At 41.6% G+C, this 24,221-nt stretch overlaps 1 protein-coding gene across 5 annotated transcripts in view; it reads right to left on the reverse strand.

The window, feature by feature from the left end:
* TULP4 (TUB like protein 4) overlaps positions 1–24,221 on the reverse strand; it is a 103,316-nt gene that overhangs the window by 54,189 nt on the left and 24,906 nt on the right. For 3 of the 5 annotated variants that reach the window (XR_013837662.1, XM_079971856.1, XM_079971857.1), the window contains exon 2: positions 14,966–17,273. Coding sequence is in view for 4 of the 5 variants with exons in the window: in XM_079971856.1 (XP_079827982.1) it covers positions 14,966–15,217 (252 nt within the window). In the remaining variant the exon portion in view is untranslated. Of the gene's footprint in view, positions 1–14,965; positions 17,274–20,813; positions 20,833–21,174; positions 21,265–24,221 lie in introns of those variants that run through there. The other 2 variants (XM_079971858.1, XM_079971859.1) reach the window with 2 other exon arrangements.

A 24,221-nucleotide genomic window follows, 5' to 3' on the forward strand; every position in this document is an offset into this window, starting at 1 on the left:
TCCAGTTTGCCTCCCTAAATTAGCTGTTAATTTGTGGGGTCTCTTCTCTTTATTCTTTCCACGCTTTTTAGTGGATGAAACTGCATCAGCTATGTGATTAAGATTCTCAAAACTGAAATCCATTGTCAAATGAAAATTCTGGCAAATCAAGGAACACAACCAATTCCTACTGAGAGCTAGCTACATTATTTGGTTGTTTTTATCATAAAATGAGCACATGGAGGTATCTTTCCCATACATCAGTGAAAGATACAGATAACCCTCTGGGATGATCATTAAATCAGTAAGAAAAAAGCAAGTCATGGCAATACTGCCACATGTTTGCTTCCACCAAGATATTTCTCTTTCTCTCTCCTTTGCTCAAAGGTCATCACCATACTTCATTCCTTGTTCCTAATGATACCAGTGGGTGTGCTTTTGATGTTTTCTCCTAGTCAGAATGATATATGGCATTATTCACCCCACTAGTTGGCTTTCTAGCCTTGCAAACAAATATAAACATTAGGGGAAGAGAAGCAGCCACCTGTAAAATTGGCGAGAAAAACAAATACATGTCCTCCAACGCAGACCCAGACTGGCAATCTTGCAGCCCTTGGAAATGCTAGAAGGGCTGGTGTACTCAAGGGTTGGGGTACGTGTCAATATCCGTGGGGGGAAATATTGCATCAAATGGATCGGGCCCGTGCACAGTCCTTGGGTTTATTTCTTGCATTTACAAAGTGCTACTTTGGTTTCACTGGCTGGTATTCTGGGAAACAGCAGGAAGATGGAAGGTTCTTTCTTACCCATCAGTCACTTAGCATGGAAATAATAATATTTGGTGTGTAGTATGCTAAAAAGCTCTTACACAAGGGGAAGACAGAAGGCCACAATCCTTTTGCTGCAGATTCTAGAGGAGTCTGGTGCTGCAATCCGAAACACAGAGCAACCTCAGTGTCCGCTACAGGATATGCTTCCCAATATCCCAGTTAAATAAAAGTACTTGTATTTAATTTGACAGTGGTTCTTAAGTACAGCTGCTTCTGGAAAAGCCCCAAAGGTCCCCATGGAACTTTTTTCCAGAATAAACTCTGTAGGACTGCACCCTTGGCGGATTTGAATCTAAACAATTTGACTTAAACTGGCCAGTGTGAAAGGGCGACAAAAGCCAACTTCTCTCTCTTTCTTTCACCACTTTTATTCGGGGGGGGGGGGGCAACCTAAAACAAAACCCTATTATAAGATTTAGAACTACCAAAGAATAGAGAGCGGTAAGACTCAAACTTTACAGTATCATATCTGAAAGATGCACCTTCAGGTTGAACAAGGAAAGGAAAAAAAGGTTGAGAGAAGCAATAACAATCATGGGCAACATAGACACATTTTGGGAGAATGTATTCATTTTCATGAAGTCTGCTTTCTAACGCTTTGGAAGGGGTAGAATTTTCTGTGCTTAAATCAAGGGTAGTGGGTTGAAGTGGAAACATTAAAGGAGCAAACTTCAAGCCACACAAACTGGGGCTGCAAGAAGTGACAATTTTCCTGTTTCTTCTTTCACTGGTTGTCAACAACAGCTTTTATCTGAATGCCTCAGCTGGATCAGAAGCATTCATCACATTTTTGTTGTTGTGGACCAACTGCAGATGCTATGTATCCCTAGTATACAATCTGAACTGGGACTGGTGTGCTATAAATGCCAATGCCAGTTCTTAATCCCAATTCATTGTTGTCCCCAAAGCAATGAAAAGAAACTGTTCTGTACACACGCAAGCATCTACGCTTCATCTCCATTGCTTAGGCCATGTATGTATAGTAGTTGACAGTATTTTCTCCCTTTACCACATATAAGCATAGGGCAGGATAGCAACCTTCTTTGAGCAAAGACTTTCACTGGTGGCCTCTAGGGCTAGGTGATCTATTGGTACATCGCCCAAATCCAATTTGAAGTCCATATTGTGATATCGGTTTCATAGTTCTTGACCTGGCAATATATTGTGAATCATGATGTGTGTGTGTTATGCAAAAAACACAATGTGGGAAAAACCGTGAAGCCAGCCAATGCCTCTACATAGCTCCATCCTTATTTCAGACACTGTGATATATCAGTATATTGTGATGTTTAGCTGGTGGTGTATTACGAAGCTGAAAACAAGCTCCATCCTTATTTCAGATATCATGATATGTCAGTATATCACAATGTTTAGCTGGTGATATATCGCAATGTTGAAAACCAGATCTTGCTCAGCCCTACCTAGTGACCTCTGGGAATATGACGTGTTTGTATGATTCTTCTAACTCCATTTTTTATTTATATAGTAAAGGCTTTCTCTGACTGAAATGCTTCAGACTGCAAGTGAGGAAGGGATTGCATGTGTGCTGCCTAGGAGAAAAAAAAGTTTCCTGCCCATAGAAAAAGAGCATAATCAGGAAGGTTGGGATGAACCCATCTCTTGTTTCCTATATGTAGTAGGTGCTTTAATGCGACAGCAAAAAAGCAATCCTCCTTTACTTGCAACCTGAAAGAACTCAGTCCAAAGAAGGGGAAATTGCCATTTGATTCTGCTGAATGTATAAACTGGCCTTGGCCTAGTTCACTGTGATCTTTGCTAGAAAAATGGCTCCACTACTAGTCTAGACAGTCTGGAACTACCTTGCATCCTTTTGGCTGCTTTTCCCAACCACCCCCTTGCTTCTGTCTGCCAAGCTTTGGACTGACTCCTGCATTCTTGTCTTGACAAGTGGATCTTGCACGCCTGCTGTAAATACTATGTACAAAAACTCCAACTGCCATCCTATGTGCTCTCCGAAGTCACCCTTTGCGTGGCGTGAAGAGTGAGTACTCTACACTGCCGAACACTGTGGCTACCCCAGCTGTTTCTCTAGCACTTGGTAGAGATGTAAGCTCAGATTGGTGCTGCTTTTCTAGAGATACAGCAATGCTGTATTATTATTAATGTAATGCTACAGAAGCTGACCACATATATGTGCTCTGTCTCTTGGCTTGACAGGACTAGGTCTTTTAATGGCAGAAGAAACTAAGGGTTCCAGCATGGTGTTGTGGTTAGAATGCTGGACTAGGACCTGGAAGAACAGGGTTCAAAACCCCACTTAGCCATGAAGCACACTATGTGACCTTGGGCCTGTCGCTGTCTCCCAGCCTAACATACCTCACAGGGTGGTTGTCAAGATAAAATTAGGAAGGAGGAGAACTATGCAGGCAGCCTTGAATTCCTTGGAAAAAAGCTATAAATATAACAATAAATAAATAAATAAATAAATAATGAATACAAAGTTCACAATAGCTTAAAATAAATAAGTGTTTTTGCAGTGAACACTGATGGCAAATGAAATGTATCCTAAATAAATGAATTTTCTCCAAGCAGAAAAGTATGTTTTGATTATCAGAGGACGAAGGAAGTTTAGCAAACTCACATTATTCAAGAAATGGGTGATGCGTTGGAATGAAGCAATGCTACACAGAAAGATGTTCTGCTTATTTTGTTTGTTTTTGCAAGATGTCTGCCTATCATTGTCCTGGAAACGATACAATAATCTAAAAGCAGAACAGGATGTAAATATCTCTGGCAACTGACTAGAAGCATTACTTCAAAAAAGATTAAACCATTACAAGATTACAGCACTGTCCTTCATAGGACTATACATATTTGCTTTTAGAAAGTTGTGTTTCATCATTGGCACAACACATCTCACTTTATCAGTGATGCAAACCTACATTCACACTGCCTCCTTTCCATAGGTGTACTTCTCAAGTGTCCGCATTTAAGAGCCCTCTCTGAAAAATGTGAATACCTAACACAGCAGACAGAGAACAGGTCATACCAAAACTCAGCCACAGGTAGGACTGTGAGTAAACCACAATTATGTGTAAGCTGAAGAGAGACCACGGACTGATGCATGGTGGGGGGGGGGGTTCATCTTCCTACCAACTTCATGTTTCATTTAGAACGAACATGAAAATAAGCTTCTAGCCCTTCTAGTTGGTGAGCAGTGTTTGAAATTAGCTTGGCGCCCGACACGTTTTGTGACTGGCTGGCAGGTCCAATTGCGACTACGTGGAGATTTCTGGGTGCCAGCTTGGCAGCCACCGTTTTAAAAACCTCTTCCTTAGTCCATTGTTAATATCGTTTCCATTTCCACTGCGTGTGTTTCTCCTTCCTGTACTGGGACAAGTGAATTGTTGTAAGAGCAAGCTACAGTCAAGCAATATAGCTGAGATCATAGAATTGTAGCGTTGGAAGGGACCCTGAGGGTGATTTAGTTGAACAGACATTCCATTGGGGTGACTGCAACCTAAATTCAAGATGCCATTTGGCACCTAGCTTATATACCTGAATTTCTAACACTATAGAGATCTCAGAAGAGAGGAAGGCAGTGCCTGCTTGTCCTTGCATCAGATATCACTGGTTTTCTACCTCCCTCTAGAACACTGTTCTACTAAGTATAATATCTAGTGCTGAGCATCAGCACCACAGTGGTGACTTCTGCAGAAAAGGCTATCTCCCCAAGTTCACTGCAGCCTCGATCAATAGGAGTCCATTTGCAGACCAGCCACAGGAACTTTGAGATGGCTGTGGGAAGTCCTTACTCAATATCCTAAGAATAGAGTGCAAGCTCAATAGAAAAGGAAATGTTTTGAATACAGAAGTTCTCAGGCTTAATCCTTGTCACCTTCAGTTAAAAGGGGAACAAGTAGCAGATGATGTTCATGATATCTGCTTGAGACCCTGGACAGCCATTGAGTTGACAATACTGGGCTAGTACAAGGCAGAGGCAGATGCAGGCAGCAGATCATCTTTTCTGAAGCCAAACAATGACAGCAGCCTCTCTTCTTTGGACCCCTGTTTTAGATGGAGAGGATTTTCAGTTCTGAGCATGCTCCCTCTTAAATGAATGTAGGGTTACAATCTAGATTAACACTGGTCTAGGTGAGAGCTGGGAAAGAAGTCTGGTTGGTTGAGAGACATACCACCACCACCTGCCATGGTGGGAAAGACCTTTTGGGCAATTCTGGAGGTCTGTTTTGTTGATAAATTGCTACTGGACTGGGTTGCAATGCTTTGCTTTTAATAACTGGCATAGTATTCCTCTTTTTAACAGCTGCTATGTATTACTTTAAAAACACCTGGGTGTTGTGTTATATAGCTCCTGGTGTTCTTATTCTTCCCTTTTATGAGAAGCACATGCATTTTAACAAGCTTAGGGAGGGCAACGTGGGCCTCCCAATCATCAGCATTCTCGGTAGGGGCGATAAGGTCGTTGTGGAACACAGATGGGCCCATTAAGGGAAATGGGGATATTTTATTTTATTTAAACTTCAAGGCTACCCTTCATCTGGAAAGATTCCTGGGTGGTTTACAAGGAATTAATAAAGCACAATTAAAATCATGAAACAAAGCAACCGTTTTAAATAATGCAATACAAAATGGGCAAATAACAGCAGCAAACATAATACACCCAGGGCTTCCACAATCTAAACAATTCCACGAAGGGCCAGGGTGAACAGATATGTTCTGACTCAGTGCTGGAAGCACCAACTGCACCTCCAGTGGAAGGGAATTCCACATTTAGGACACCACTGCAGAGAAAGATCTTCCGAAAGGATGTATCCCTCTTCTCTTATGATGTTTGGATTCACAGAGCTCCATGTTGCATTTTATTCTGCCTTGAAAACAATGTATGAACAATTCTGGCTTATGCATGGACAGTCCAAAACACTGTGGATGGTTTGTAACACTGTTGAGATGCTCAGTCCCCACTGTCCTCAGGCAATTGTTCATCTACTTAACCAAATCAACCTTTGTATTTAATTTACCTTGTGCTGCACTACACACTGACCTCATTCTTTCTATTTTTGACTTCATCCTTGTTGTCTCCTGAGTTAGGCTTCGGTTTCTCATTCCCCCTGGTTGCAGTACACAACAGCTGTTGTTGATTTCTGCTGCAAATGCTCCAAAGATATGTTTTGCAAAACAGACGGTAGCATTACGTATGGTCTGTTAGCATTTTTAAACTGTGCCTACAATGGATACTGTTGTCCCCTTCATGCAGTAGAACCACCATTAGTTTTTCATTCACTTTATTCCGAAAAAAGGTGGCTAAGCTACCGCATCAGTACCTCCAGACAAGCAAGTCCACTTGGAACCATTCTAACCATTGGAACCATTTAGTGAAGGACCAGCCAGCTGAGATCAGTGATGTGCAAGCAAGATTTCAGGTTCCATCCTTGACATATGATGAAAAATCTCACAAAGATGTAGTCCAAAATAACTGGAAGGCACCAGGTTTGCAAAGGCTATGCTATACACATGTTTTCTGCAAATTATGATGTGTAAGCACACACCACAAATCAGAGGGAAACAAGGGACAGTTAGAAACACTGAAATGCAGAGGATTTAATGTGGATGCTTTGTAAAAAGTGAGAGAACAAAAGGCTGAAATTCTACCGGGGGGGAAACAGGATTGAAACCTGTTCTGAGAGAACCAGAGCCTTCTGACTGTAGGGACTTTGAGGCTGGGGGAGAAGTGGCTGGCTCCATGCTCTCTTTCTTCTATATTGCATTTCCTAATGGTACTGTGAATGTGGGTATCTCTCTTTGGTCCCTCCAAACTTCCAAAAGAGACACAGCCATCTCTTTTGCCTCAGTACTTCCCGGTTCTCTAGGTCTCAAGGCTCATCAGTCCCATGTCCCTTCTAAGGGTCACTGTGCACATGCCCCAACCAAGTACACCACTGATGCAGGAAAAGGACAGTGGCGAATGCAGAAAGAAATTTAAAATGAACATATTCCCGAATGAAGACAGAGTAAGCACACATTCATGCACCACTAGGTTATTGAAGCTGGCCCAATCTCAGTAAAAAGCTAGCTATAATGGTCAAAGAAACTTGACAGAAGAAAATAGTTATGTCTTGATATAAAACATGATAAAGGCAATAATAAGATCTTTCCTGGTTATAAAACCAATTTAAAGTAAAAGGCCTGTGACAAATGGAGCCTATGTACATGCAGGCATTTATGATTTAAAGCACAACTGGCCAAAGACTTTGTACTAGTGAAACCTAACCAATTTTATAATTATCTTCAGTGAGACATGAATGCAATGCACTAAGCATAAATCACATTTTACCGGTAATTGCATAGCTACCTCATCTTTTCTGCACGTTCTGTTGATACATTAACTCCCTGCTGCCAACTTCTTGCTGTTCATATATCAAAGCCTTCCCCTTGTCCTCGTCTCCACCCCTGTACTCCATTTAGTTCATGTAGCAATCTACTTCCCTGCTTTCTGTGCCTGTGGACAGCTAGCATCCCCAGGTGGTCTCCCATTCAGACAAAGGTCGGGATGGAGCCTGCTTAGCTTCTAAAATCAGATCCATAAATGTATCTCTGAAATTGCCAATTTCTTAGGAGTTATTGGTCAATGCAGCTCCTGTTTGTAGTCAGCACAAATTATGACAGCCCTGTACATGAGTAGAATTTATTTCTGACTCCTTAGCAATGGTATCTCATAAGGAATCAAAATTTGCAGAGGGGGCCTTATTGGTTAACCCTCCTCTTTGCAGCACACAGACATACATTTTCCATCCTTTCCATATCCAACCGTTAAATCAGGGGTGGGAACATTCTGCAGCTGGAGGGTTACATTCCCTTGTGGGGAATCTTCCAAAGGTCATATGCTGGTGGTGGGTGGGGTGAGAGGTGAAAATAGGGCAAGACAACATATGTGACTTTGACATATACACTGTGCTATGTTCCAGTCACGCAAAAGTGTGTTTCTGAAAGCACACATGCACACACCTCCATCCAGGCAAGCTAGACATTATCATAGTTCAAGGACACATTCCAGGGGGTGGTGAGGGGTGTGGACTAGGAAGGATGTGGGGCTTGTGGAGCGCTCCAGGGGTCGTAGAGATAAGCTACCATCTAGTGGACTTACACAGAAATATTGATTGCCCTCAAGTCATAGGAAAGGTATCACAGATTTCAACAGCATCCCAGTTTCTGATTTCTTCTAACTGGTAGGTGCTCTTCTAGCATTTTCAGATTATTGTTCTGAAGACCCCCCTCAGCCTACAATCCAAGAACTTTTTGGATTGCCAAAATAGTAGCATCCAAATAACGTTTTTCCATATATTCTAGGTCTTGTATTTAAGAAGCCCTGGAGGGTTCTAGTTATGCACTCTTTAGATACTGGTCAGAATTCGGCTGTATAAGCTGACAGAATACTATTTAAGAAGTCAAAACAATTGAATGAAGACCGCACCTGCCTGTTGGCAAGATGGCCTAAAATACCAATAGCATGAAACACTTATTGCTTATGCATATTTCTGTCCTATGGGCTCTCTCTCTCTCTCTCCTACACACACATACACGCATTCTAGTTTCCTACACATCTGATCAAGTCTTGCGCAAACATTTTGATACATTGTATATATTCTTTTAGATGCAGTGATTATTTATTAATTCAGTTTAATAATATTTTTGAAATCATTTGTATCCGACCTTTCAGGCCTTTCTCTAAAGTGGCTCACAAGAAGACAGAAGGAAAACATGACAACATCCTGTCAAACCAAGTCCAGAACAAAATTAGCCAAAAAGCAAGGATAGAGATCAAACATTCAAACCAGATTAAAAGCCAAGCAAAATACAACAAAGTCTCAGCAACTCACTTAAAAGCTTAAAAGGGAGCCAATCTAATCTCTCATGGAAGGGAGTTCCACAACTGAAAAGTTTCTCCTAACATTTCGTTGAAACTTGCTTCAGTGCAATTTCCACCTGTTTCCTGTGCTCTGGAGCAACATATTCTGCAGAACAGCCCTTCCGACATCCGAACGCCCCTATCACATCCCCACTTAATCTTCGCCACACCAACCACACCCAACTCTTTCAACTGTTCCTCAAAGGACTTAATTTTCACACTCCTCGCCATCTTGGACACCTTCCTCCGGACATGCAGGAATGACATGATCAATGTAATGTCTGTACATTACAATGTCTTACAATGTGGAACTCAGAACACCATACTTCAGATGCAGTACAGAACAGAGTGGAACTATTACTTTTCATAATCTGCTCCCATTAATGCAGCTTAATACTGCATTAGCTTTTTATCGCTCACATTGTGTCACTAGCCCATGTTCAGTTTATGATCAGCTAAGTCACCTAGATGCCTTTCATGTGTACTGCTGCCATGCCTGGCAGCATCCTATATCCTATATCCTATATCCTATATCCTATATACCCATTCTATATTGAAGATTTTGATTCCTGGTTCCAAAAAGCAGGATTTAACATTTACCTCTATGCAGCATTTGCTATAGCATTTCTTCTGTGTAAGGAAAAAGAAAGCACAAAATAGCACAGGCATGTGGGTTTAGAAGCATAGCTTTAGACTACGGTCTAGTTCTCATTAAGCTAGTAAACCTATGTCTGACTTACACCTCTTAATTGCAAGTATGCCTCAATATTTCTACTTGCAAGAGAGAAAGGCCCAAAGAGGTAACAAGGCAAAGAAAAATTAGTAAGAAAAATTGGAAGGAGATAAGCTATTAGTGTGAAACAAGGCCTTGTTGATACATGCGCTGTGTGTGCTTATACTTTGGTGTATCTTCTACATAAGGCATTTTTGGCAGATGTTGAGTTTTGGTTCCCTTCATTCACTAGGAGAAAAATAGTTGTCAGTTCTAAGGTGGTAAAACAGGAAGACTCAAGACAAACCTGTTCTTCGTACTGCTCTCATGAAACAATTACACTCTGAGAGATTAACCAAGAGCTTATTTGTTATTAGTACAAGGACAAGGGCCTATATAATTTGCTCCCTGTCCTAGAACAAAACAGCTATTGTACCGACTGGCAATTATTCGGAGGACTGTGATCAATTACACTGCGAACTGTTTCTGGTGTTTAATTGGGTTCTTAACCATTTAAACTATTAGATTTCATCTTTAGACAAGTCACTTTAATCAAGGTGGAATTGTTTTCTAGCTATTACGGCTCAGAAATGCAGCCTTCATCCTCAGTACTTCTCCCCTGGGACAACTGGTAGATTGTATAATTCAGGTTTTGTAAAATGTTCCAAGATATGGTCAGATTTGTTCTCATGTTGAAGGATCTCTCACAAAAGCAAGCAGGTAGGTAGTTTGCATCTCCCTGGCCAAAAGGCCTTCTTGGTACTCTCTGACCCTTCACAGAAATTAATGTCGGCCTGTGTAGATTCACTCCCAGAAATCAGTTTTAACAGTTGAGCAGAAGTTAAAAGCAAATTAGTTTTCCATTTTGCTGAACGTGCTAACAATTTTTGTTTAATTCACAAAAACATGAAGTCACTTGCAGGTAGAAAGGAGTCACTGGGAAGACATATGCAGAACCTCACACTCCATTTTAGTAGGACAGATTTAATTCTCAGGCAGGCATACAGAACTCTACGAAACACTGTTAAATAATCAGAAACAACTTATTTTTTATTTAAAAAAAAATGTGTGAGCAAAACCAATCCTTCAAAAATCTTCACACGAACACCAATTGTAGGACCTCTTCTCCAAGCTACAAGTAATTCCAAGCCAAGTAATTTGCTCTCTGGTGGTCACTCTCAGCATTCTTCTCCAGCGTAGCCCCTAACACTACTTTCTTATACATCCCAAATCCAAACAATAACCTTTTCATTCTGCCTCCCCACTCAATCTCTCCCAAACAACCATGATTCCAACTCACTTGTACTCTCTGGCTTGTATCCAACCAAGTTTTACTCAGAGTTGGGTGGTTTGGCTGGTGCCTTCATCATACACTTTTAAGCATCAGGCGTTCCTCTTCAACCATGCCTTTGGCTAATTAACATCCACTACCCTTTTAAACAGGGACGCGGGTGGCGCTGTGGGTAAAAGCCACAGCGCCTAGGGCTTGCCAATCGAAAGGTCGGTGGTTCGAATCCCTGCGGCGGGGTGCGCTCCCGCTGCTCGGTCCCAGCGCCTGCCAACCTAGCAGTTCGAAAGCACCCCCGGGTGCAAGTAGATAAATAGGGACCGCTTACTAGCGGGAAGGTAAACGGCGTTTCCGTGTGCGGCTCTGGCTCGCCAGAGCAGCGATGTCACGCTGGCCACGTGACCCGGAAGTGTCTCCGGACAGCGCTGGCCCTCGGCCTCTTAAGTGAGATGGGCGTACAACCCCAGAGTCTGTCAAGACTGGCCCGTACGGGCAGGGTACCTTTACCTTTACCTTTTACCCTTTTAAACATGTGGGAGGGGAGAGTATTGGTTTGTTTTTGCTCTTATTTTTATTATGTATTTTGTGGTTTTATAGTGTACTTTTATGTTGTGAACTGCCCTGAGATCTACAGGATGAAGGGTGGTATACAATTAATTAATTAATTAATTAATTAATTAATTAATTAATAATGGACCAAAAATAGTCATGTTCATTAATTTCAATGGTCCTATGATGAGTAGGGCTAGCATTGGATACAACCCTCTGTCTTATTCTCTAGATTCCCCATGGCTTTTCCATTCCAAGCAATGCTCAATTCTACTTTTAGAATTGTACTAGAATCCCTGTATATTCATCTCAGCCCTAAACAGAACAGCAGGCAAAAGCCACAACTTGTTAGAATCTCAGCAACGAGGGGGATGGGATGGGGGACTGCTCTTTAATTAGTTGAAATTGCCTGCCACTGTTTGGCCAATTCCTCTAATACACATATTGAAAATGCAATTACCGTATTTTTCGCACCATAGGACGCACTTTTCCCCTCCTAAAAAGCAAGGGGAAATGTGTGTGCGTCCTATGGAGCGAATGCAGGGGGAGGCAGGCGGGAAAAGCCCGCAAGAGCTGCACACAAGCTCCGTGCGCTCTTGCAGGCTTTTCCACAGGAGGGAGAAGGGACTGACTGGCCGCATCAGTCCCTTCTCCCACCTCCCAGAAAAGCCAGGAGAAGCCGCGATCTCTTTAAAGGAGTTGCGCGGCTTCTGCCGGTTTTGCGGGAGATGGGGGAATCCCCCCACCTCCCAGTAAAACCAGGAAAGCCCTGCGCAGCGTCTCCCGGCAAGGAGAGGCTGCACGGGGCTATGGAGTCTTTAGCCCCACGCAGCCTTTCCCTCCCGGGAGAGGCTGCACGGGGCTAAAGGGGAAGCCAAAACAGTGAGCAGGATCCATCCCGCTTGCTGCTTTGGCTTGCTCCATAGCTGCGCGCAGCAAGGAGACGCTGCACGGGACTATGGAGTGTTTAGCCCCTTTCCCTCCCGGGAGCGGCTGCACGGGGCTAAAGGGGAACCCAAAACAGCGAGCGGGATCCATCCCGCTCGCTGCTTTGGCTTGTTCCATAGCTGCGCGCAACCCCTCCGGCAAGGAGAGGCTGCACAGGGCTATGGAGTCTTTAGCCCCACGCAGCCTCTCCTGGGAGGGAGAGGCTGCACGGGGCTAAAGGGGAAGCCAAAACAGCAAGCGGGATCCATACCGCGTGCTGCTTTGGCTTGCTCCATTGCCGCACGCAACCCTCTTTGGGGCTGGGGGGGGGGATTTTTTTTCTTGATTTCCCCCACTAAAAACTGGGTGCGCCCTATGGTCCGGTGCGCCCTATGGTGCGAAAAATACGGTATATTATTTGGTTTTATGATTACGTTGTACGCCACTCTCGGTATTTTTAGAAGTACGGGCAGCTTTCTCCAACCTCGTATCTCCCAGATGCTTTTGGCTACAGTTTCCATCATTGCCATCATCCGCCATGCTGTCTGAGGCTGATGGGAGTTGTAGTGCAAAACCTCTGGAAGGCTGAACTAGAAGAAGCACTTCTGCTGATGCAAGGCACAGCCCCTGATTTCCACCAGTTCCTCCTACCCAGCAGCCCCCTATAAGCTTCTCCTGAGCTTTGGGTGGCCTTCTGTAACAGCATGGGACAGAGAAATCAACCGGATGTCATTTTTACGACATCTTTCTGTACTGAATTCATTACAACCCTTTGCACATACAAGACACTCCTCTATACATCATTATTTCCACTTCGTAAATGGAAATTGGAAGCTGAGGGATAATGGACTTGATAAAGCCATCCAGTGGCCTGGTTGCACATAACACTAAGCTATAGTTAACGTTAATCAAGCTTTATAAACCAACAACGATTTACGAACATGGTTTGTCTGTGGTTAAGAAACTATGGTTTAGCTGCTGGGCTGGGTTCTGGAGATCAGATTAAAGTATGGTATAAGTGCTATGCGCAAACCAGGTGTGTTCATGGATGAGCTGTGATTTGATGTCTGGTCTCTCATGTTAAACTCCCATGCTAAATTTCTATATATCAATCAAGATTGCCCCTGATCAAAATCTAAAACAGTACTTTTATGTCCATTTTGGACCTTGCTTTAAATCAAGCTCATAAAAGCTTTTAAACCAAGTTAGGGTTAGCATAAGTCTGCTTTAGAATGAAGCATTATCTCACAAAATACAACAAAAGTCTATGCTTCATTCCACACATTTTTATATTGGTATGTGTGTGCCATTTTTAAAGAGATTTTTGGATTGCTCGTAAGAATAAGCCATTTTCCAGTTTCAGGCTCTAACCATTATTTAAATCTAATTACCTTGCAGTAGTGGTTTTGTTTTGTTTTTTAAGAAAAAGCACCACCACAGCTGCACTGTGGAGGCTGTCATATTCAATTGCTTATGGCTCTATGAGTCATTTAAGAGGTCTCTGTTCCAGGCATTCAATGTAATCTGTTATCAGAGGGTCTTCCCTAGAACTGGAGAGGAGCATGATTGAGGCAGGTTTCTACAAGTGGCTTTTATTGGAATGCTTTCCATTATAATTCTACTATACTATAAAGTATTCAGCAGCATTTAATTTCCACCTGCATTTTACAAACAGATTCTAAGGGACACTATGCCCACATTTTCCTGCAATTATAGCCAATACGATTTTTTACAGCATAAGAATAGAAAAATATAACTAATACAACCAGGCAGTAATAAATTAAATACAAAAACAAAACCAGTAGGATCAAAAAGCAAACAAAACAGTTGCAGAATCAGTCCTCATATCTTGGAACATGAGTTTCACTGCACAAAGGCTTCATTCTCAAAAGACCTGGTACAACAATAGTACTTTTGTTTGCCTCCAGAAAATAAAAATAAAAATAAGGAAGTGCTTATGCCCTGGGGGATGAGCAGTACTAGAGTAGCACATTAGCAGATCTTAAAAGTTCACACACCAGAATGGTGCTGACAGCAAAACCCTATATTCTGATGTAGATGTTCCCAATATGCCATCTCCAATCAACTTCTATGGAAGTTTGCAACACAAAAACATCCTGCCTCTGGCATGCCCACTGTAGCCGTAGTCCCTTACATATACACATTGGATTTCACACCTGTACACAGCCCACATTTTATGATGTGTACTTTGGTCCCTATATATTCTTATGCAAACAGGTTGTCCAATGCGCAGGTGTCGGGAGAGCTCATGAGGATAACAGTGGGAGGGCACAGGCCTCACCGTGCACCATTCCTGATCAAACTTTGGCATGCATCTTACATTTCCTTTTTTATTCGGAACCTGTTTGGTCTTGCTCTAAAGGTAAGCCCAGGCATAGCAAATTTAGTGCCCTGCAGGTGTTGTTTGACTCCAGCTCCCTTTGTCCCTGACCATTGGCCACATTATCCGGGGCTGAAGGGAGTTGGGGTCCAACAATATCTGGGGAAGGTAGAGACCATGTGGGCTATGTCTGCTTTCTCTTTTAAGACAACCAATGCATACATTACAGCAAGGCATTACCAATGATAAAGATTACGGCAAGGCATTGCCGATAATAAACTTTAATCCATCACAGTTATTTACTGAAGCAGGCGGGGCGATGGCAAGCAGCAATTCCATTTATTTTCCTAAGGCTTTTCTGTAATCTACTTGGCACAAATGCCCTTTTATCAAAACAAACCACTGTGTTCACCTTTCTAAACTGAAACTTAAGAGCTTGGCATTTACTCACCTCACTGTTGTGGCCCCTTAAATTGAAGTTGATGCGTTGCGGAGTGTTCCGGTCTCTTCTACAATGGCTGGAGGTGAACGTGACACCCACAACTCCTCTGCCATTGCCCGTTGCCAGCCAGCCTTCCTCATAATATCGCCTGCGGCATACAGGCTTCTCCTTCTCACTTTTAGGAACCCTGCCTTTCCAAGAGAGGCAGAGGATGTTGGAATCACTACAGAGAACAGGCCCATGTTCCACTGCGGCATACATGCTTTGCTATATATTTCCCTTTTGGCATAAGAAAGTACTATGTCTAGTGCAGAAAATGTAAATCTGACGCTTCTGTTTTATTGATAAGCTCAAGAGTTTCGAGAGATCAGAATACGAAGTGGGGAGGAGAGAGAAGGTCAGTTTTTATAAATATCCACCAAATGCATAGTGAAAAATTTCTCTATAAAAGATGACGACAGTCGGCTAAGAAAACGTAATGCTTAAAAAAACCAAAACAAAACCAGGTTCATTTTGATTTGGAGTCATTGGAGTGAGGGTACACTTATCCTTTGGAGAAACAGCTACTGCAGAAGAGGCGTTCAAGGAAACGGCAAGCCGTCTTTTTGCTCAATTGGATATAATCATCGTACAGCCTGAGATTTCCAGTATAGCATGATGCGATTCCAGAGACAAAGGTTTGCAGATGTGTGGGTTTCAAGTAACTTAAGGCTTTAAAAATATTTCCTTCAGTTGGATTTTCACACGTTCATAAATATCGGACATTCATTTTTCCTCAAAGCCACCCTCTGGCAGATCTTCCCCATCAGATGAAATTTCTGCTGCTAAAGCTGAAATAGATTGCATAAAGGGGTGGGGGGAAAGGCACACAGACCGTGCGAGACCGAACACCAGAGTTCTGGGCAGTTACCAATGTGCCAAGTCAGGTGGGAAAGCCCTTTCTGAACTCAACTGCTCACTGTTCAACCCAGCAGTCTCTGCAATCCAAAGGCTGCCCCATTTCCTTTGCAGCTGGCGGCTTCCCCACCACCTCCAATGGAGTCCCTGTTTATCACACTGCCTTGCCTGCTTCCTCACAACTCACAGCCACATGCAGGCATGAAAAGAAAAGCCCCTTTGCACTTAGCTGTCCTTGTGTTCTTGTTGTTCCTTAAACGCTCTGAACCTTTTAAGCTTCTCAAACAAAGACATTCACCTCATGTAAACTCCAATAGTTTGGGCTGTTTTTATTTTATTTTATGCCTTTGTCTTTTCCCTTTTTTCCACTAGGAGAGAATTGTAGGACTCGCTTTTCATCCTCTTGTTAAAAGAAGTGCCAGAGCTGAAAGCACATCAAGTAAGCGATTATTTGCAGATCCTGATGGATTCAAGAAGGCCAATTAGAAATAGTCTGGGGAGCCGCACAGAAAATCCAACTTCCCTTTCCTTCTACGGTTTCCCATCATGCCTCCTCTGCGCATCCAATAGGTTCCTTCCTTATTGATATTTCTCCAGAGTGCAGATTCATAATTTTAACACATTTGCAGCTGTAGAATGCGTTTAAAAAGTGTTCCAAATGCTTTGAGTAATATTTATTATCAAATATTTGTACCATGATACAAGGAACCCAAATAAGAACTGCATTAACAGTAATCAGGAGAAGAAAAAGCAGCAAACTGAGCTGCAAAACTCAATACAGGATGATAAAGTCTGTGAAGCTCAATCCCTAGATCTGTCCCACTGCTCCTAAACTTGCCTGTTTCCAGTCATCAGCACACGATTACTTGTCACAACTTAACAGGCGGACATATGAAAACCCCACTGCATCGATCAGAGTCCAGTGCAGAAAAGCACCAGAGATTTGCGCATTATTCCGCTTTCAGGGATGCCAATATCAATCTCCCCTCCACTCAGACTTTTATTTATTTCATAGAGGTATTTGTGTAATTTGCTCTGTGCAGAGGGTGTTTTTCTTATGCTGCTTCTTGGAAGGGTTTTTTCCCCACTTGCCACAGACCGTATGGCAAACTGACCACTAGTAGCAGATGGCATTCCATGGGATTTTGGTCTTTGTGCTGTCAGGTCGCTCCATCTGGTGCTTGAATTAATTTTCATCCATGGCAAAAACTCTCCAAAGTATGCAACTGCCAGTCTGTGGGTTTGCAGAAATGTGTTTGTATATATATGTGTGTGAGTATGTGTATGCATACATACAGTATGTACAGGCACTCCCTCAACTTGGCAATTTGGGCTGCATCTGGTGCCACAGTTTGGCTATGGCAGTCTAGCAAGCCATCTGTCACTTATTTGAGTTGGGACTCCTTGGGTTCTTCCAATTCTGTAAAATAAAAAATAAAGAATTATATATACACACATGTACCGAAATAGCAGGACTGTACAACTGTGCACATTGAAACTGAGGGTGCCAAATGAGATGGCAGTTCTTGTTCAGTATCATGTACTGACAATATACTCTCGTTTTACAACTTTGGTGTGAAAAATATTTCAAAACATTTTTTAAAAAATTAAATCACATAACATGCAGGACCTGAAAGTGACACAATAGGTTTTAAATAAAAGTAGGAAAGGTGGGTGGATAGGGTAGCAGAGTGGGGAACATACATTATAGCAACCACTGATTCCAAAATGATGAATGAAACTTGTCAGCAAGTCTGTAAACTGAGAGACAGTGTAGAGTGTTGGACTAAATCCTGGGAGACCAGAGTTCAAGTCCCTGGACTCAGCCATGAAGCACACTGAGATGGTCACTGCCTCTTAGCCTAATGTACCTCACAGGGTTGTGAGAATATCATCAGGAGATGACACAGAGAACCATCTACTCCACCTTGAACTCCATGGAGGAAAGGAGGGATATAAACGCAATAAAACAAAACAAAATAAAACAAAGAGGAATAAACGGGTTGTCAAGCCTCCACAAATGAGTCTTTTGGTTAGCACAAAGCAAAACAGGAAGAGGAGATAATTATTTCTTCAGTTATTATTCCTCGGATAAGAAGCTTCAATTCTTGGGATTCCTTCGACAAAATATTTCTCAGCAACTGCTACTTAACACAAGACTCAGCGTTAGCTCCAAAAGATTAAAAGGTCCTTTTCTGTTTGACTTTAAACATTTGATTCTCAGAAATATGAATAAGCTGCTCTTCAGTCACACCATTACTTACTCACACTGTCCAGGGTTTTGTTTTGTTTTTTATTATTACTACTACTACTACTACTACTACAGTAAATGAATTTGCTCAGATATGCCTGGTATTAAAAAAGAGGGCACTATAATCCCCTATCTAATACTCAGTATGTTCAAAGGAGCTTTAGTGACTTACCAAGTACAAAAACGGGAGAGAAATAGAGAGCAGAGAAAGAGCAACATAATAATGTTCTGTATTTGGAGATGGAAAAATTCATCCCTGGGTGCATCAGTGTTATCAATTTTTAATATGTTAAACCGAGAATATATACCAATCACATCCCGTCTCATTCTATTTAAATCTGTGGTTCTCCAAATATGGAACTGGGATTTCCTAAGAAGAAGAGAAGCAGTTGCTATGTAAGGCCCAAGCTGCTCCCTGATGCAATCTATACTGTCTTGATTGGAACCAGAAGAACAGTGTCATGTCAATGTTGTGGACAAAATAAGTGGACTGACAGTGCAAGAATCTAACAGCGCTAGCTCATGTTCTTTGCTTCCTTGTGTGCCTTCTCATCTAGCATCCTTACGTAGTCTTCTAGCAGATACCTATCATATCATAGAACTGTAAAGTTGGAAGGACCCAAAGGGTCATTTAGTCCAATCCCCTGCAGCATCAGGTATGTTATTCTCAGTCCAGAGATATAAATACATCAATAATATTTCTACTAGTCAACTACTAGCTAATCAACCCTTATTTTACTTTGCCTTAATTGCTTTTGATCATGGCTAGTTACACTGTGCAGCATCCAGCTCATCCCATGTACTTATTCACTGATATTTTATATTTTCCCAGTTTTCAGGACTACTGATCTCATTTACAAACATAGTAGCTGCCACTGCTGACTTTTTCTGAAAATAATTATCTGATTTCTATTATTGTTGTTGTTGTTAAATTTACAAACACAACAGAAATACTAAAACCAATGATAATAAACACAATCAATAGGTGAAGAAACACCACATTATGCAAATATGAGAGGTCTAGCAGATTCTGCCTCATCCAAAGATGCCACAAACACTTTAAAACTTCAAATTAAAGGCCAAAAGCATAGGTAAAAATGAAAGTTCTGGCCTGTCACCTAAAACTAGATGTAGTCATCTCTGCTACAAATATAGCCACCTCTTTAAAGACAACCTTTTGGTAGTGTTGTGGTAAACGCAGGATTCTCCCAAACTTGAATACCACACAGTTTTTAAAATGTTAAAAACAAAGAACAGGTCTTTGCTACATAGTTGAAACATAAATATTTCCCAATTTTAAACATAGGGAGCTAACTGATGTATACCTAATTCAGCCACTTATCCATCTAGCTCAGTATTGTCAACACCGGCACTCCAGAATTTCAAGCTGTGGCTTCTCCCACTCCCAACCCTAACTGGGGATGCTGGATGGAATCAGTACTACCCTATTCCATCAGATTGTTCAAAACAGACCATTTTAATCTCATAGATTGTGCTTTACAAACTTCTAGGTAGAACAGCCCTCCTCTCTCCCCATCTTTTTCTTCTTAGCTTCTAACCGAAAAGAACAATTATTCTCTGCCAATCTTGGCAGAGCAGAGAAGCTTCTTTACAGCCAATAAACATTAATCCCTCCTTTGAGTGGTGTTTTTTATCCAATAGAAATTAAGTATTCTCAATCCCTTCTGCTGTTCCATCTCCGCTTTATCCTCATTAAGTAGTCCACCAACCCTCAGAAATTTTCAAGGGAACCAATAGTGGGGGGGGGGGGGGGAGAGTTTGGAAACTACTTATCTAGCTCAATCAATAATTCAAATTTACTAGAAAAGCAGACAACATTTATTTTGAATTAGAATACATACTGCCTGCATACTAAAACTGTACACAACATTTTTTGTAAATTAAAAAATAAAATAGAAATAATTTTAAAAGCAAAATTAATGCTTACTCTTTTTCATTCAAATGCTAAGAGCCAAGATGCTCCTGGAGGTAGAATTCTGGAGTAGAGATCTAGTTTCAAATACATGCCAGGTCATGAATTCTCCAAGTGGACTTGAACAAGCCACCAGTTGTCAGTATTCCATTTGTAAAATATGTGCAACAGTGACCTAACTTAAAAGTCTGTTGTGACAAAGTCACAAATGGGGATTTAAAGTTCTCCCACCATCATGCAACACATGATGAACTGGACACTTCATTGATATTGCTAGACTTGCCTACTCAAACGCATGACCCACTGAGTTCACTGGGGCTTACTCACAGGTAAGGAGGTATGGGATTGCAGCAGAAATGTTTTGTAACATTCAAAGAATCGTCATACAAGATACACTGGATTCTTTGGAGTTTGTACATGCATGCTCCCCAGTGTACTCACAGGAGAACTGAACATCAAGACTGCCGCTTTTGATGAAGCCAGAAGCAGCTCTTAAAAGTTCCCTGTTGCTTTGTTCTCTGCCTAGAAAGGTGCCTAGGTATAGGTGTCCTAGTTTGCTACTTAATGCTCTAGATTTTTTTTTTAAGAGTGCGCAGATGACCAATGATAAAGCTCAGAACCCCTCCTCCCCAATGCAAAAGTGAGCACTTGTGACTTTTTGCAAAACAGCTCTGAAACAGGTTTCTTCCCATTTCATTCCTCCTGCCAAGTGAAAAGCTGGCAAAACGACTTACAGGCCTAGTTTCTGGTACTACACAAGACCCCACGGTGCTTACAAATGATCAACAGCTGGCTGGCACTGTGCAGAGGAACCCCACACAGTCACTTTCTCTCATCGACTATCAATCTCATGACTGCTATCTGCTAGAGTGTCACAGCTTTGGCCTTATCTATGGGAGAAAATAAAAATGTTAAAAACTGGATACAGTATATATTCTGTCATTTATTTTTATGTTTATTATATTTAGTGGTTTCCAATTAATACCTTTTACCAGCCAAAGCCAACCAAACTGTTAGAGGAGAAGACCTAGCATGTTCCTGATTTATCCCCTTGTACTCACTACAGGTTAAAAGAACACACATTTCTAAGCTGCCAGTAGTGTGTGCAAGGGAATAATTCAGGTGGAATCCACATACCTTTGAAATCGAAAGCAGAAGCTCATAATGCAACTGGAATCTGCTCTGAAATTGTCAAGTGGTACTACAGTTCACAGCAGGCAAAAATACCTGGGATTCAGGAGATTTAGGTAAATATATTTAGACCATAAATTTTAACATATTTATTAGAAAGACAGTTCCATTTAAATAAATGGGACCTTCCCCCAAATGTAAGGCTTGTATGTTAGAAATTTCCACTGGACAGCACCCAATAGGCATCCTTCAGCACAACTCTTGCAATACATGATGTCCAACAGCTAATACCATACTCAAAGGTATTCTTCCACTTAATTTTGTTTGCATGTTCATTAGTGAATTCTTAATGTTAATTAGTGAATTCTTTTTTATTTTATTATTTAATAAATTTCTATACCACCCCTCATCTGAAGATCACAGGAAAGTTTAGAATATAAAAATGCAACAAAAACAATACCCTCCCACAGTTTAAAAGGCCACAGAGTGTTTAATTAGCCAAGGGTCTTGGAGAAGAGGACTGTTTTTGCCTAGTGCCTAAAGATATCTGGTGCTTAAAGAGTGGCTGGGAAAACCCAGCCAGATGGGTAGGGTATAAATAAAGTCGTTGTTGTTGTTAAGCAAAGTGCATCAGGCGAGCCTCCCTGGGAAGAGGGGAGCCACTGCAGAAAAGGCCTGTTCTCATATTGCCACCCTCTGGACCTCTCATGAAGAAGGGCCTCAGAGGATGATTGCAGAGTCCGCAAAACATTACTTCCATCCCTTCTCCAGACCCACCTTCACTTTCTTCCTTTCACCTCCCCTTTTTCACCAGGGCCAGCTCTTAAGCAACTGTTCGTCCATTTTGGTCTCCAGGGTAAAAGAGAACCCCCTTTTTCTGGATGTCTGTGCAGGCAAATAAAGGGAAACTGGCCAGGGAAACTGGCCAATAAAGGTTTCTGTATACTTTTAGGCTCATTAAGAGGCTTCTCCTCAGCAACAGCCTATGGGTGGCAATGTATATTACTGTGAAGGCAGATGTGAAGAAACTAGATTTTAAATAATGACATGTGGCCATGTCAGCTGCAAGTAATCAGTTCCTAATTTTAGAATACCAACCCTGTTGACATCCACTTTGCTGATTAAAACCTTCTAATCAGCCTCTCTGGCCTATATGACCTGATAGGAGATGGCTGATTTTGCTTATTAACATTCCAGGAGCCTTCTCCTGTTTCTCCAAGCCCACATTTCATATAAATGTAAGTACTGAGGTCTTCTGGAGGCTTCAAAATAAACAAAGATGCTCTGATAACATGAAGAATATTACATCTGATACAATCATCCTTATGAGGATTTTCTGTGACTACATGACGGTATCTCACCCACACATTAAAAAAAATAAAAAATGAGGTGATAGCTTGGTTGTACAAGAATAAAGCTGCTATGCCCCTCCCTGCACATGGCCTTCAAATAAATAATAAATAAAAAGTACCAAATATTTGGTAACAATGTCATCACAAACAATATCCTGTTGGTACCACAGTCCATAGAGCAAACATGATACTAATTTATGAACTAGGTCAGGAATATCATGTCCCCCTCCCCTGTCCCCCATACAAGATATACATTGCACACTCAGAAAATAGAATACTGTATCTCCATGACAAAAGTGCTACTCTTAGGGAAACTGGCCATACCATGTACAACATATAAGGGGAAATGTGCATTTATTGCATTAAAAGAAAGTAAAGAAAAAGATCCTTAAATATTACTTGCACAGTTGCTTTACACAGAGAAGACGTTAAAAACCCGTCCTTCAACAGGGAAGGATATTCAATTTATAACACTTTAGGGCCAGTAAAAAGAAGATACTTTCCAATCATAGTACATGAAACCAGCAGTATTTCCTACACAGAAGAATCTGAAAGCAAAAGCGTATGCAAAATATTCAATTTTCTGGTTACGCAGAACAAGGCAGAATTTCCTCAGCAGAAATAGTCTTATACTGTAAGATATCTTTTTACAAAATGAATAATGCTTTTGCCTACATTGCACAGAGATAATGCATGGAAGTGAATATACTACCTAACTTTTGGACTTGGCAGATCTGGACTTGGCAAGCGTGCATAGCTACAATCACACTGCACACAGAAAAGCCCCACTAGTGCGGCATTTAAAACCAGTAAAGTATTATGGATGATACAACTCCACAACCATGCACTGTACACTGAGTGCTCTCTCCACAAGACTGTCTACTTCTGAGAATGCTTTTTGTTGTAAACTGTCCTGTGATTCTTGGATGAAGGGCAGTATATAAATAAAATAAATAAATAAATAAATAGTACTATTCCAGAGTCTTTCTCAATGCCTCCTACTTCTAATCAAGAGGCTCTGAGAAAATCTGAGGTTCCCCAAAGACAAGTGGGAGGAGAGGAGAGGGAAGAATCTATGCATTATCTCTCACTCAATCAGTTGTGGAAGTCTACAAAAGCAAAGGCATTTATGTGCTTTTCCTTTGACTAGTCTTCCTCAAAGACTGGAGGAAAGGAAGCAAAATTTGTGATCCTACTTTTAAAAGTTGCTTTCTCTTCTCTCCCCCCCCCCTCTCTCTCTCCCCCCCCCCCCCCCCGCCAAAGCAACTGGAGCTTCCAAGTACAGTGGTACCCCTGGTTACGAACCTAATTTGTTCCGGAGGTCCATTCTTAACCTGAAACCGTTCTTAACCTGAGGTACCACTTTAGCTAATGGGGTCTCCCGCTGCTGCCGTGCGATTTCTGTTCTCATCCTGAGGTAAAGTTCTTAACCCGAGGTACTACTTCCAGGTTAGCGGAGTCTGTAACCTGAAGTGTTTGTAACCCGAGGTGTTTGTAACCCAAGGTACCACTGTAAATGCTGCTTGCTTCCAGGGAACATGCACCATCGCAATTTACTTTGAATGTATCAGTTTAGGGCCCCCTTGGCTATCTAAATTTGTTTTTGGATGGGTAAATCTTTGTATGATCTAATTTAGTATGGAATACATAGAGTTCAAACTGCAGGTTTGTTTTAGTATAATACTGTAACATATTGTTGAG

This window comes from Podarcis cretensis (assembly GCF_951804945.1).
Source record: "Podarcis cretensis genome assembly, chromosome: 3".
In the NCBI taxonomy this organism is placed as follows: domain Eukaryota; kingdom Metazoa; phylum Chordata; class Lepidosauria; order Squamata; family Lacertidae; genus Podarcis; species Podarcis cretensis.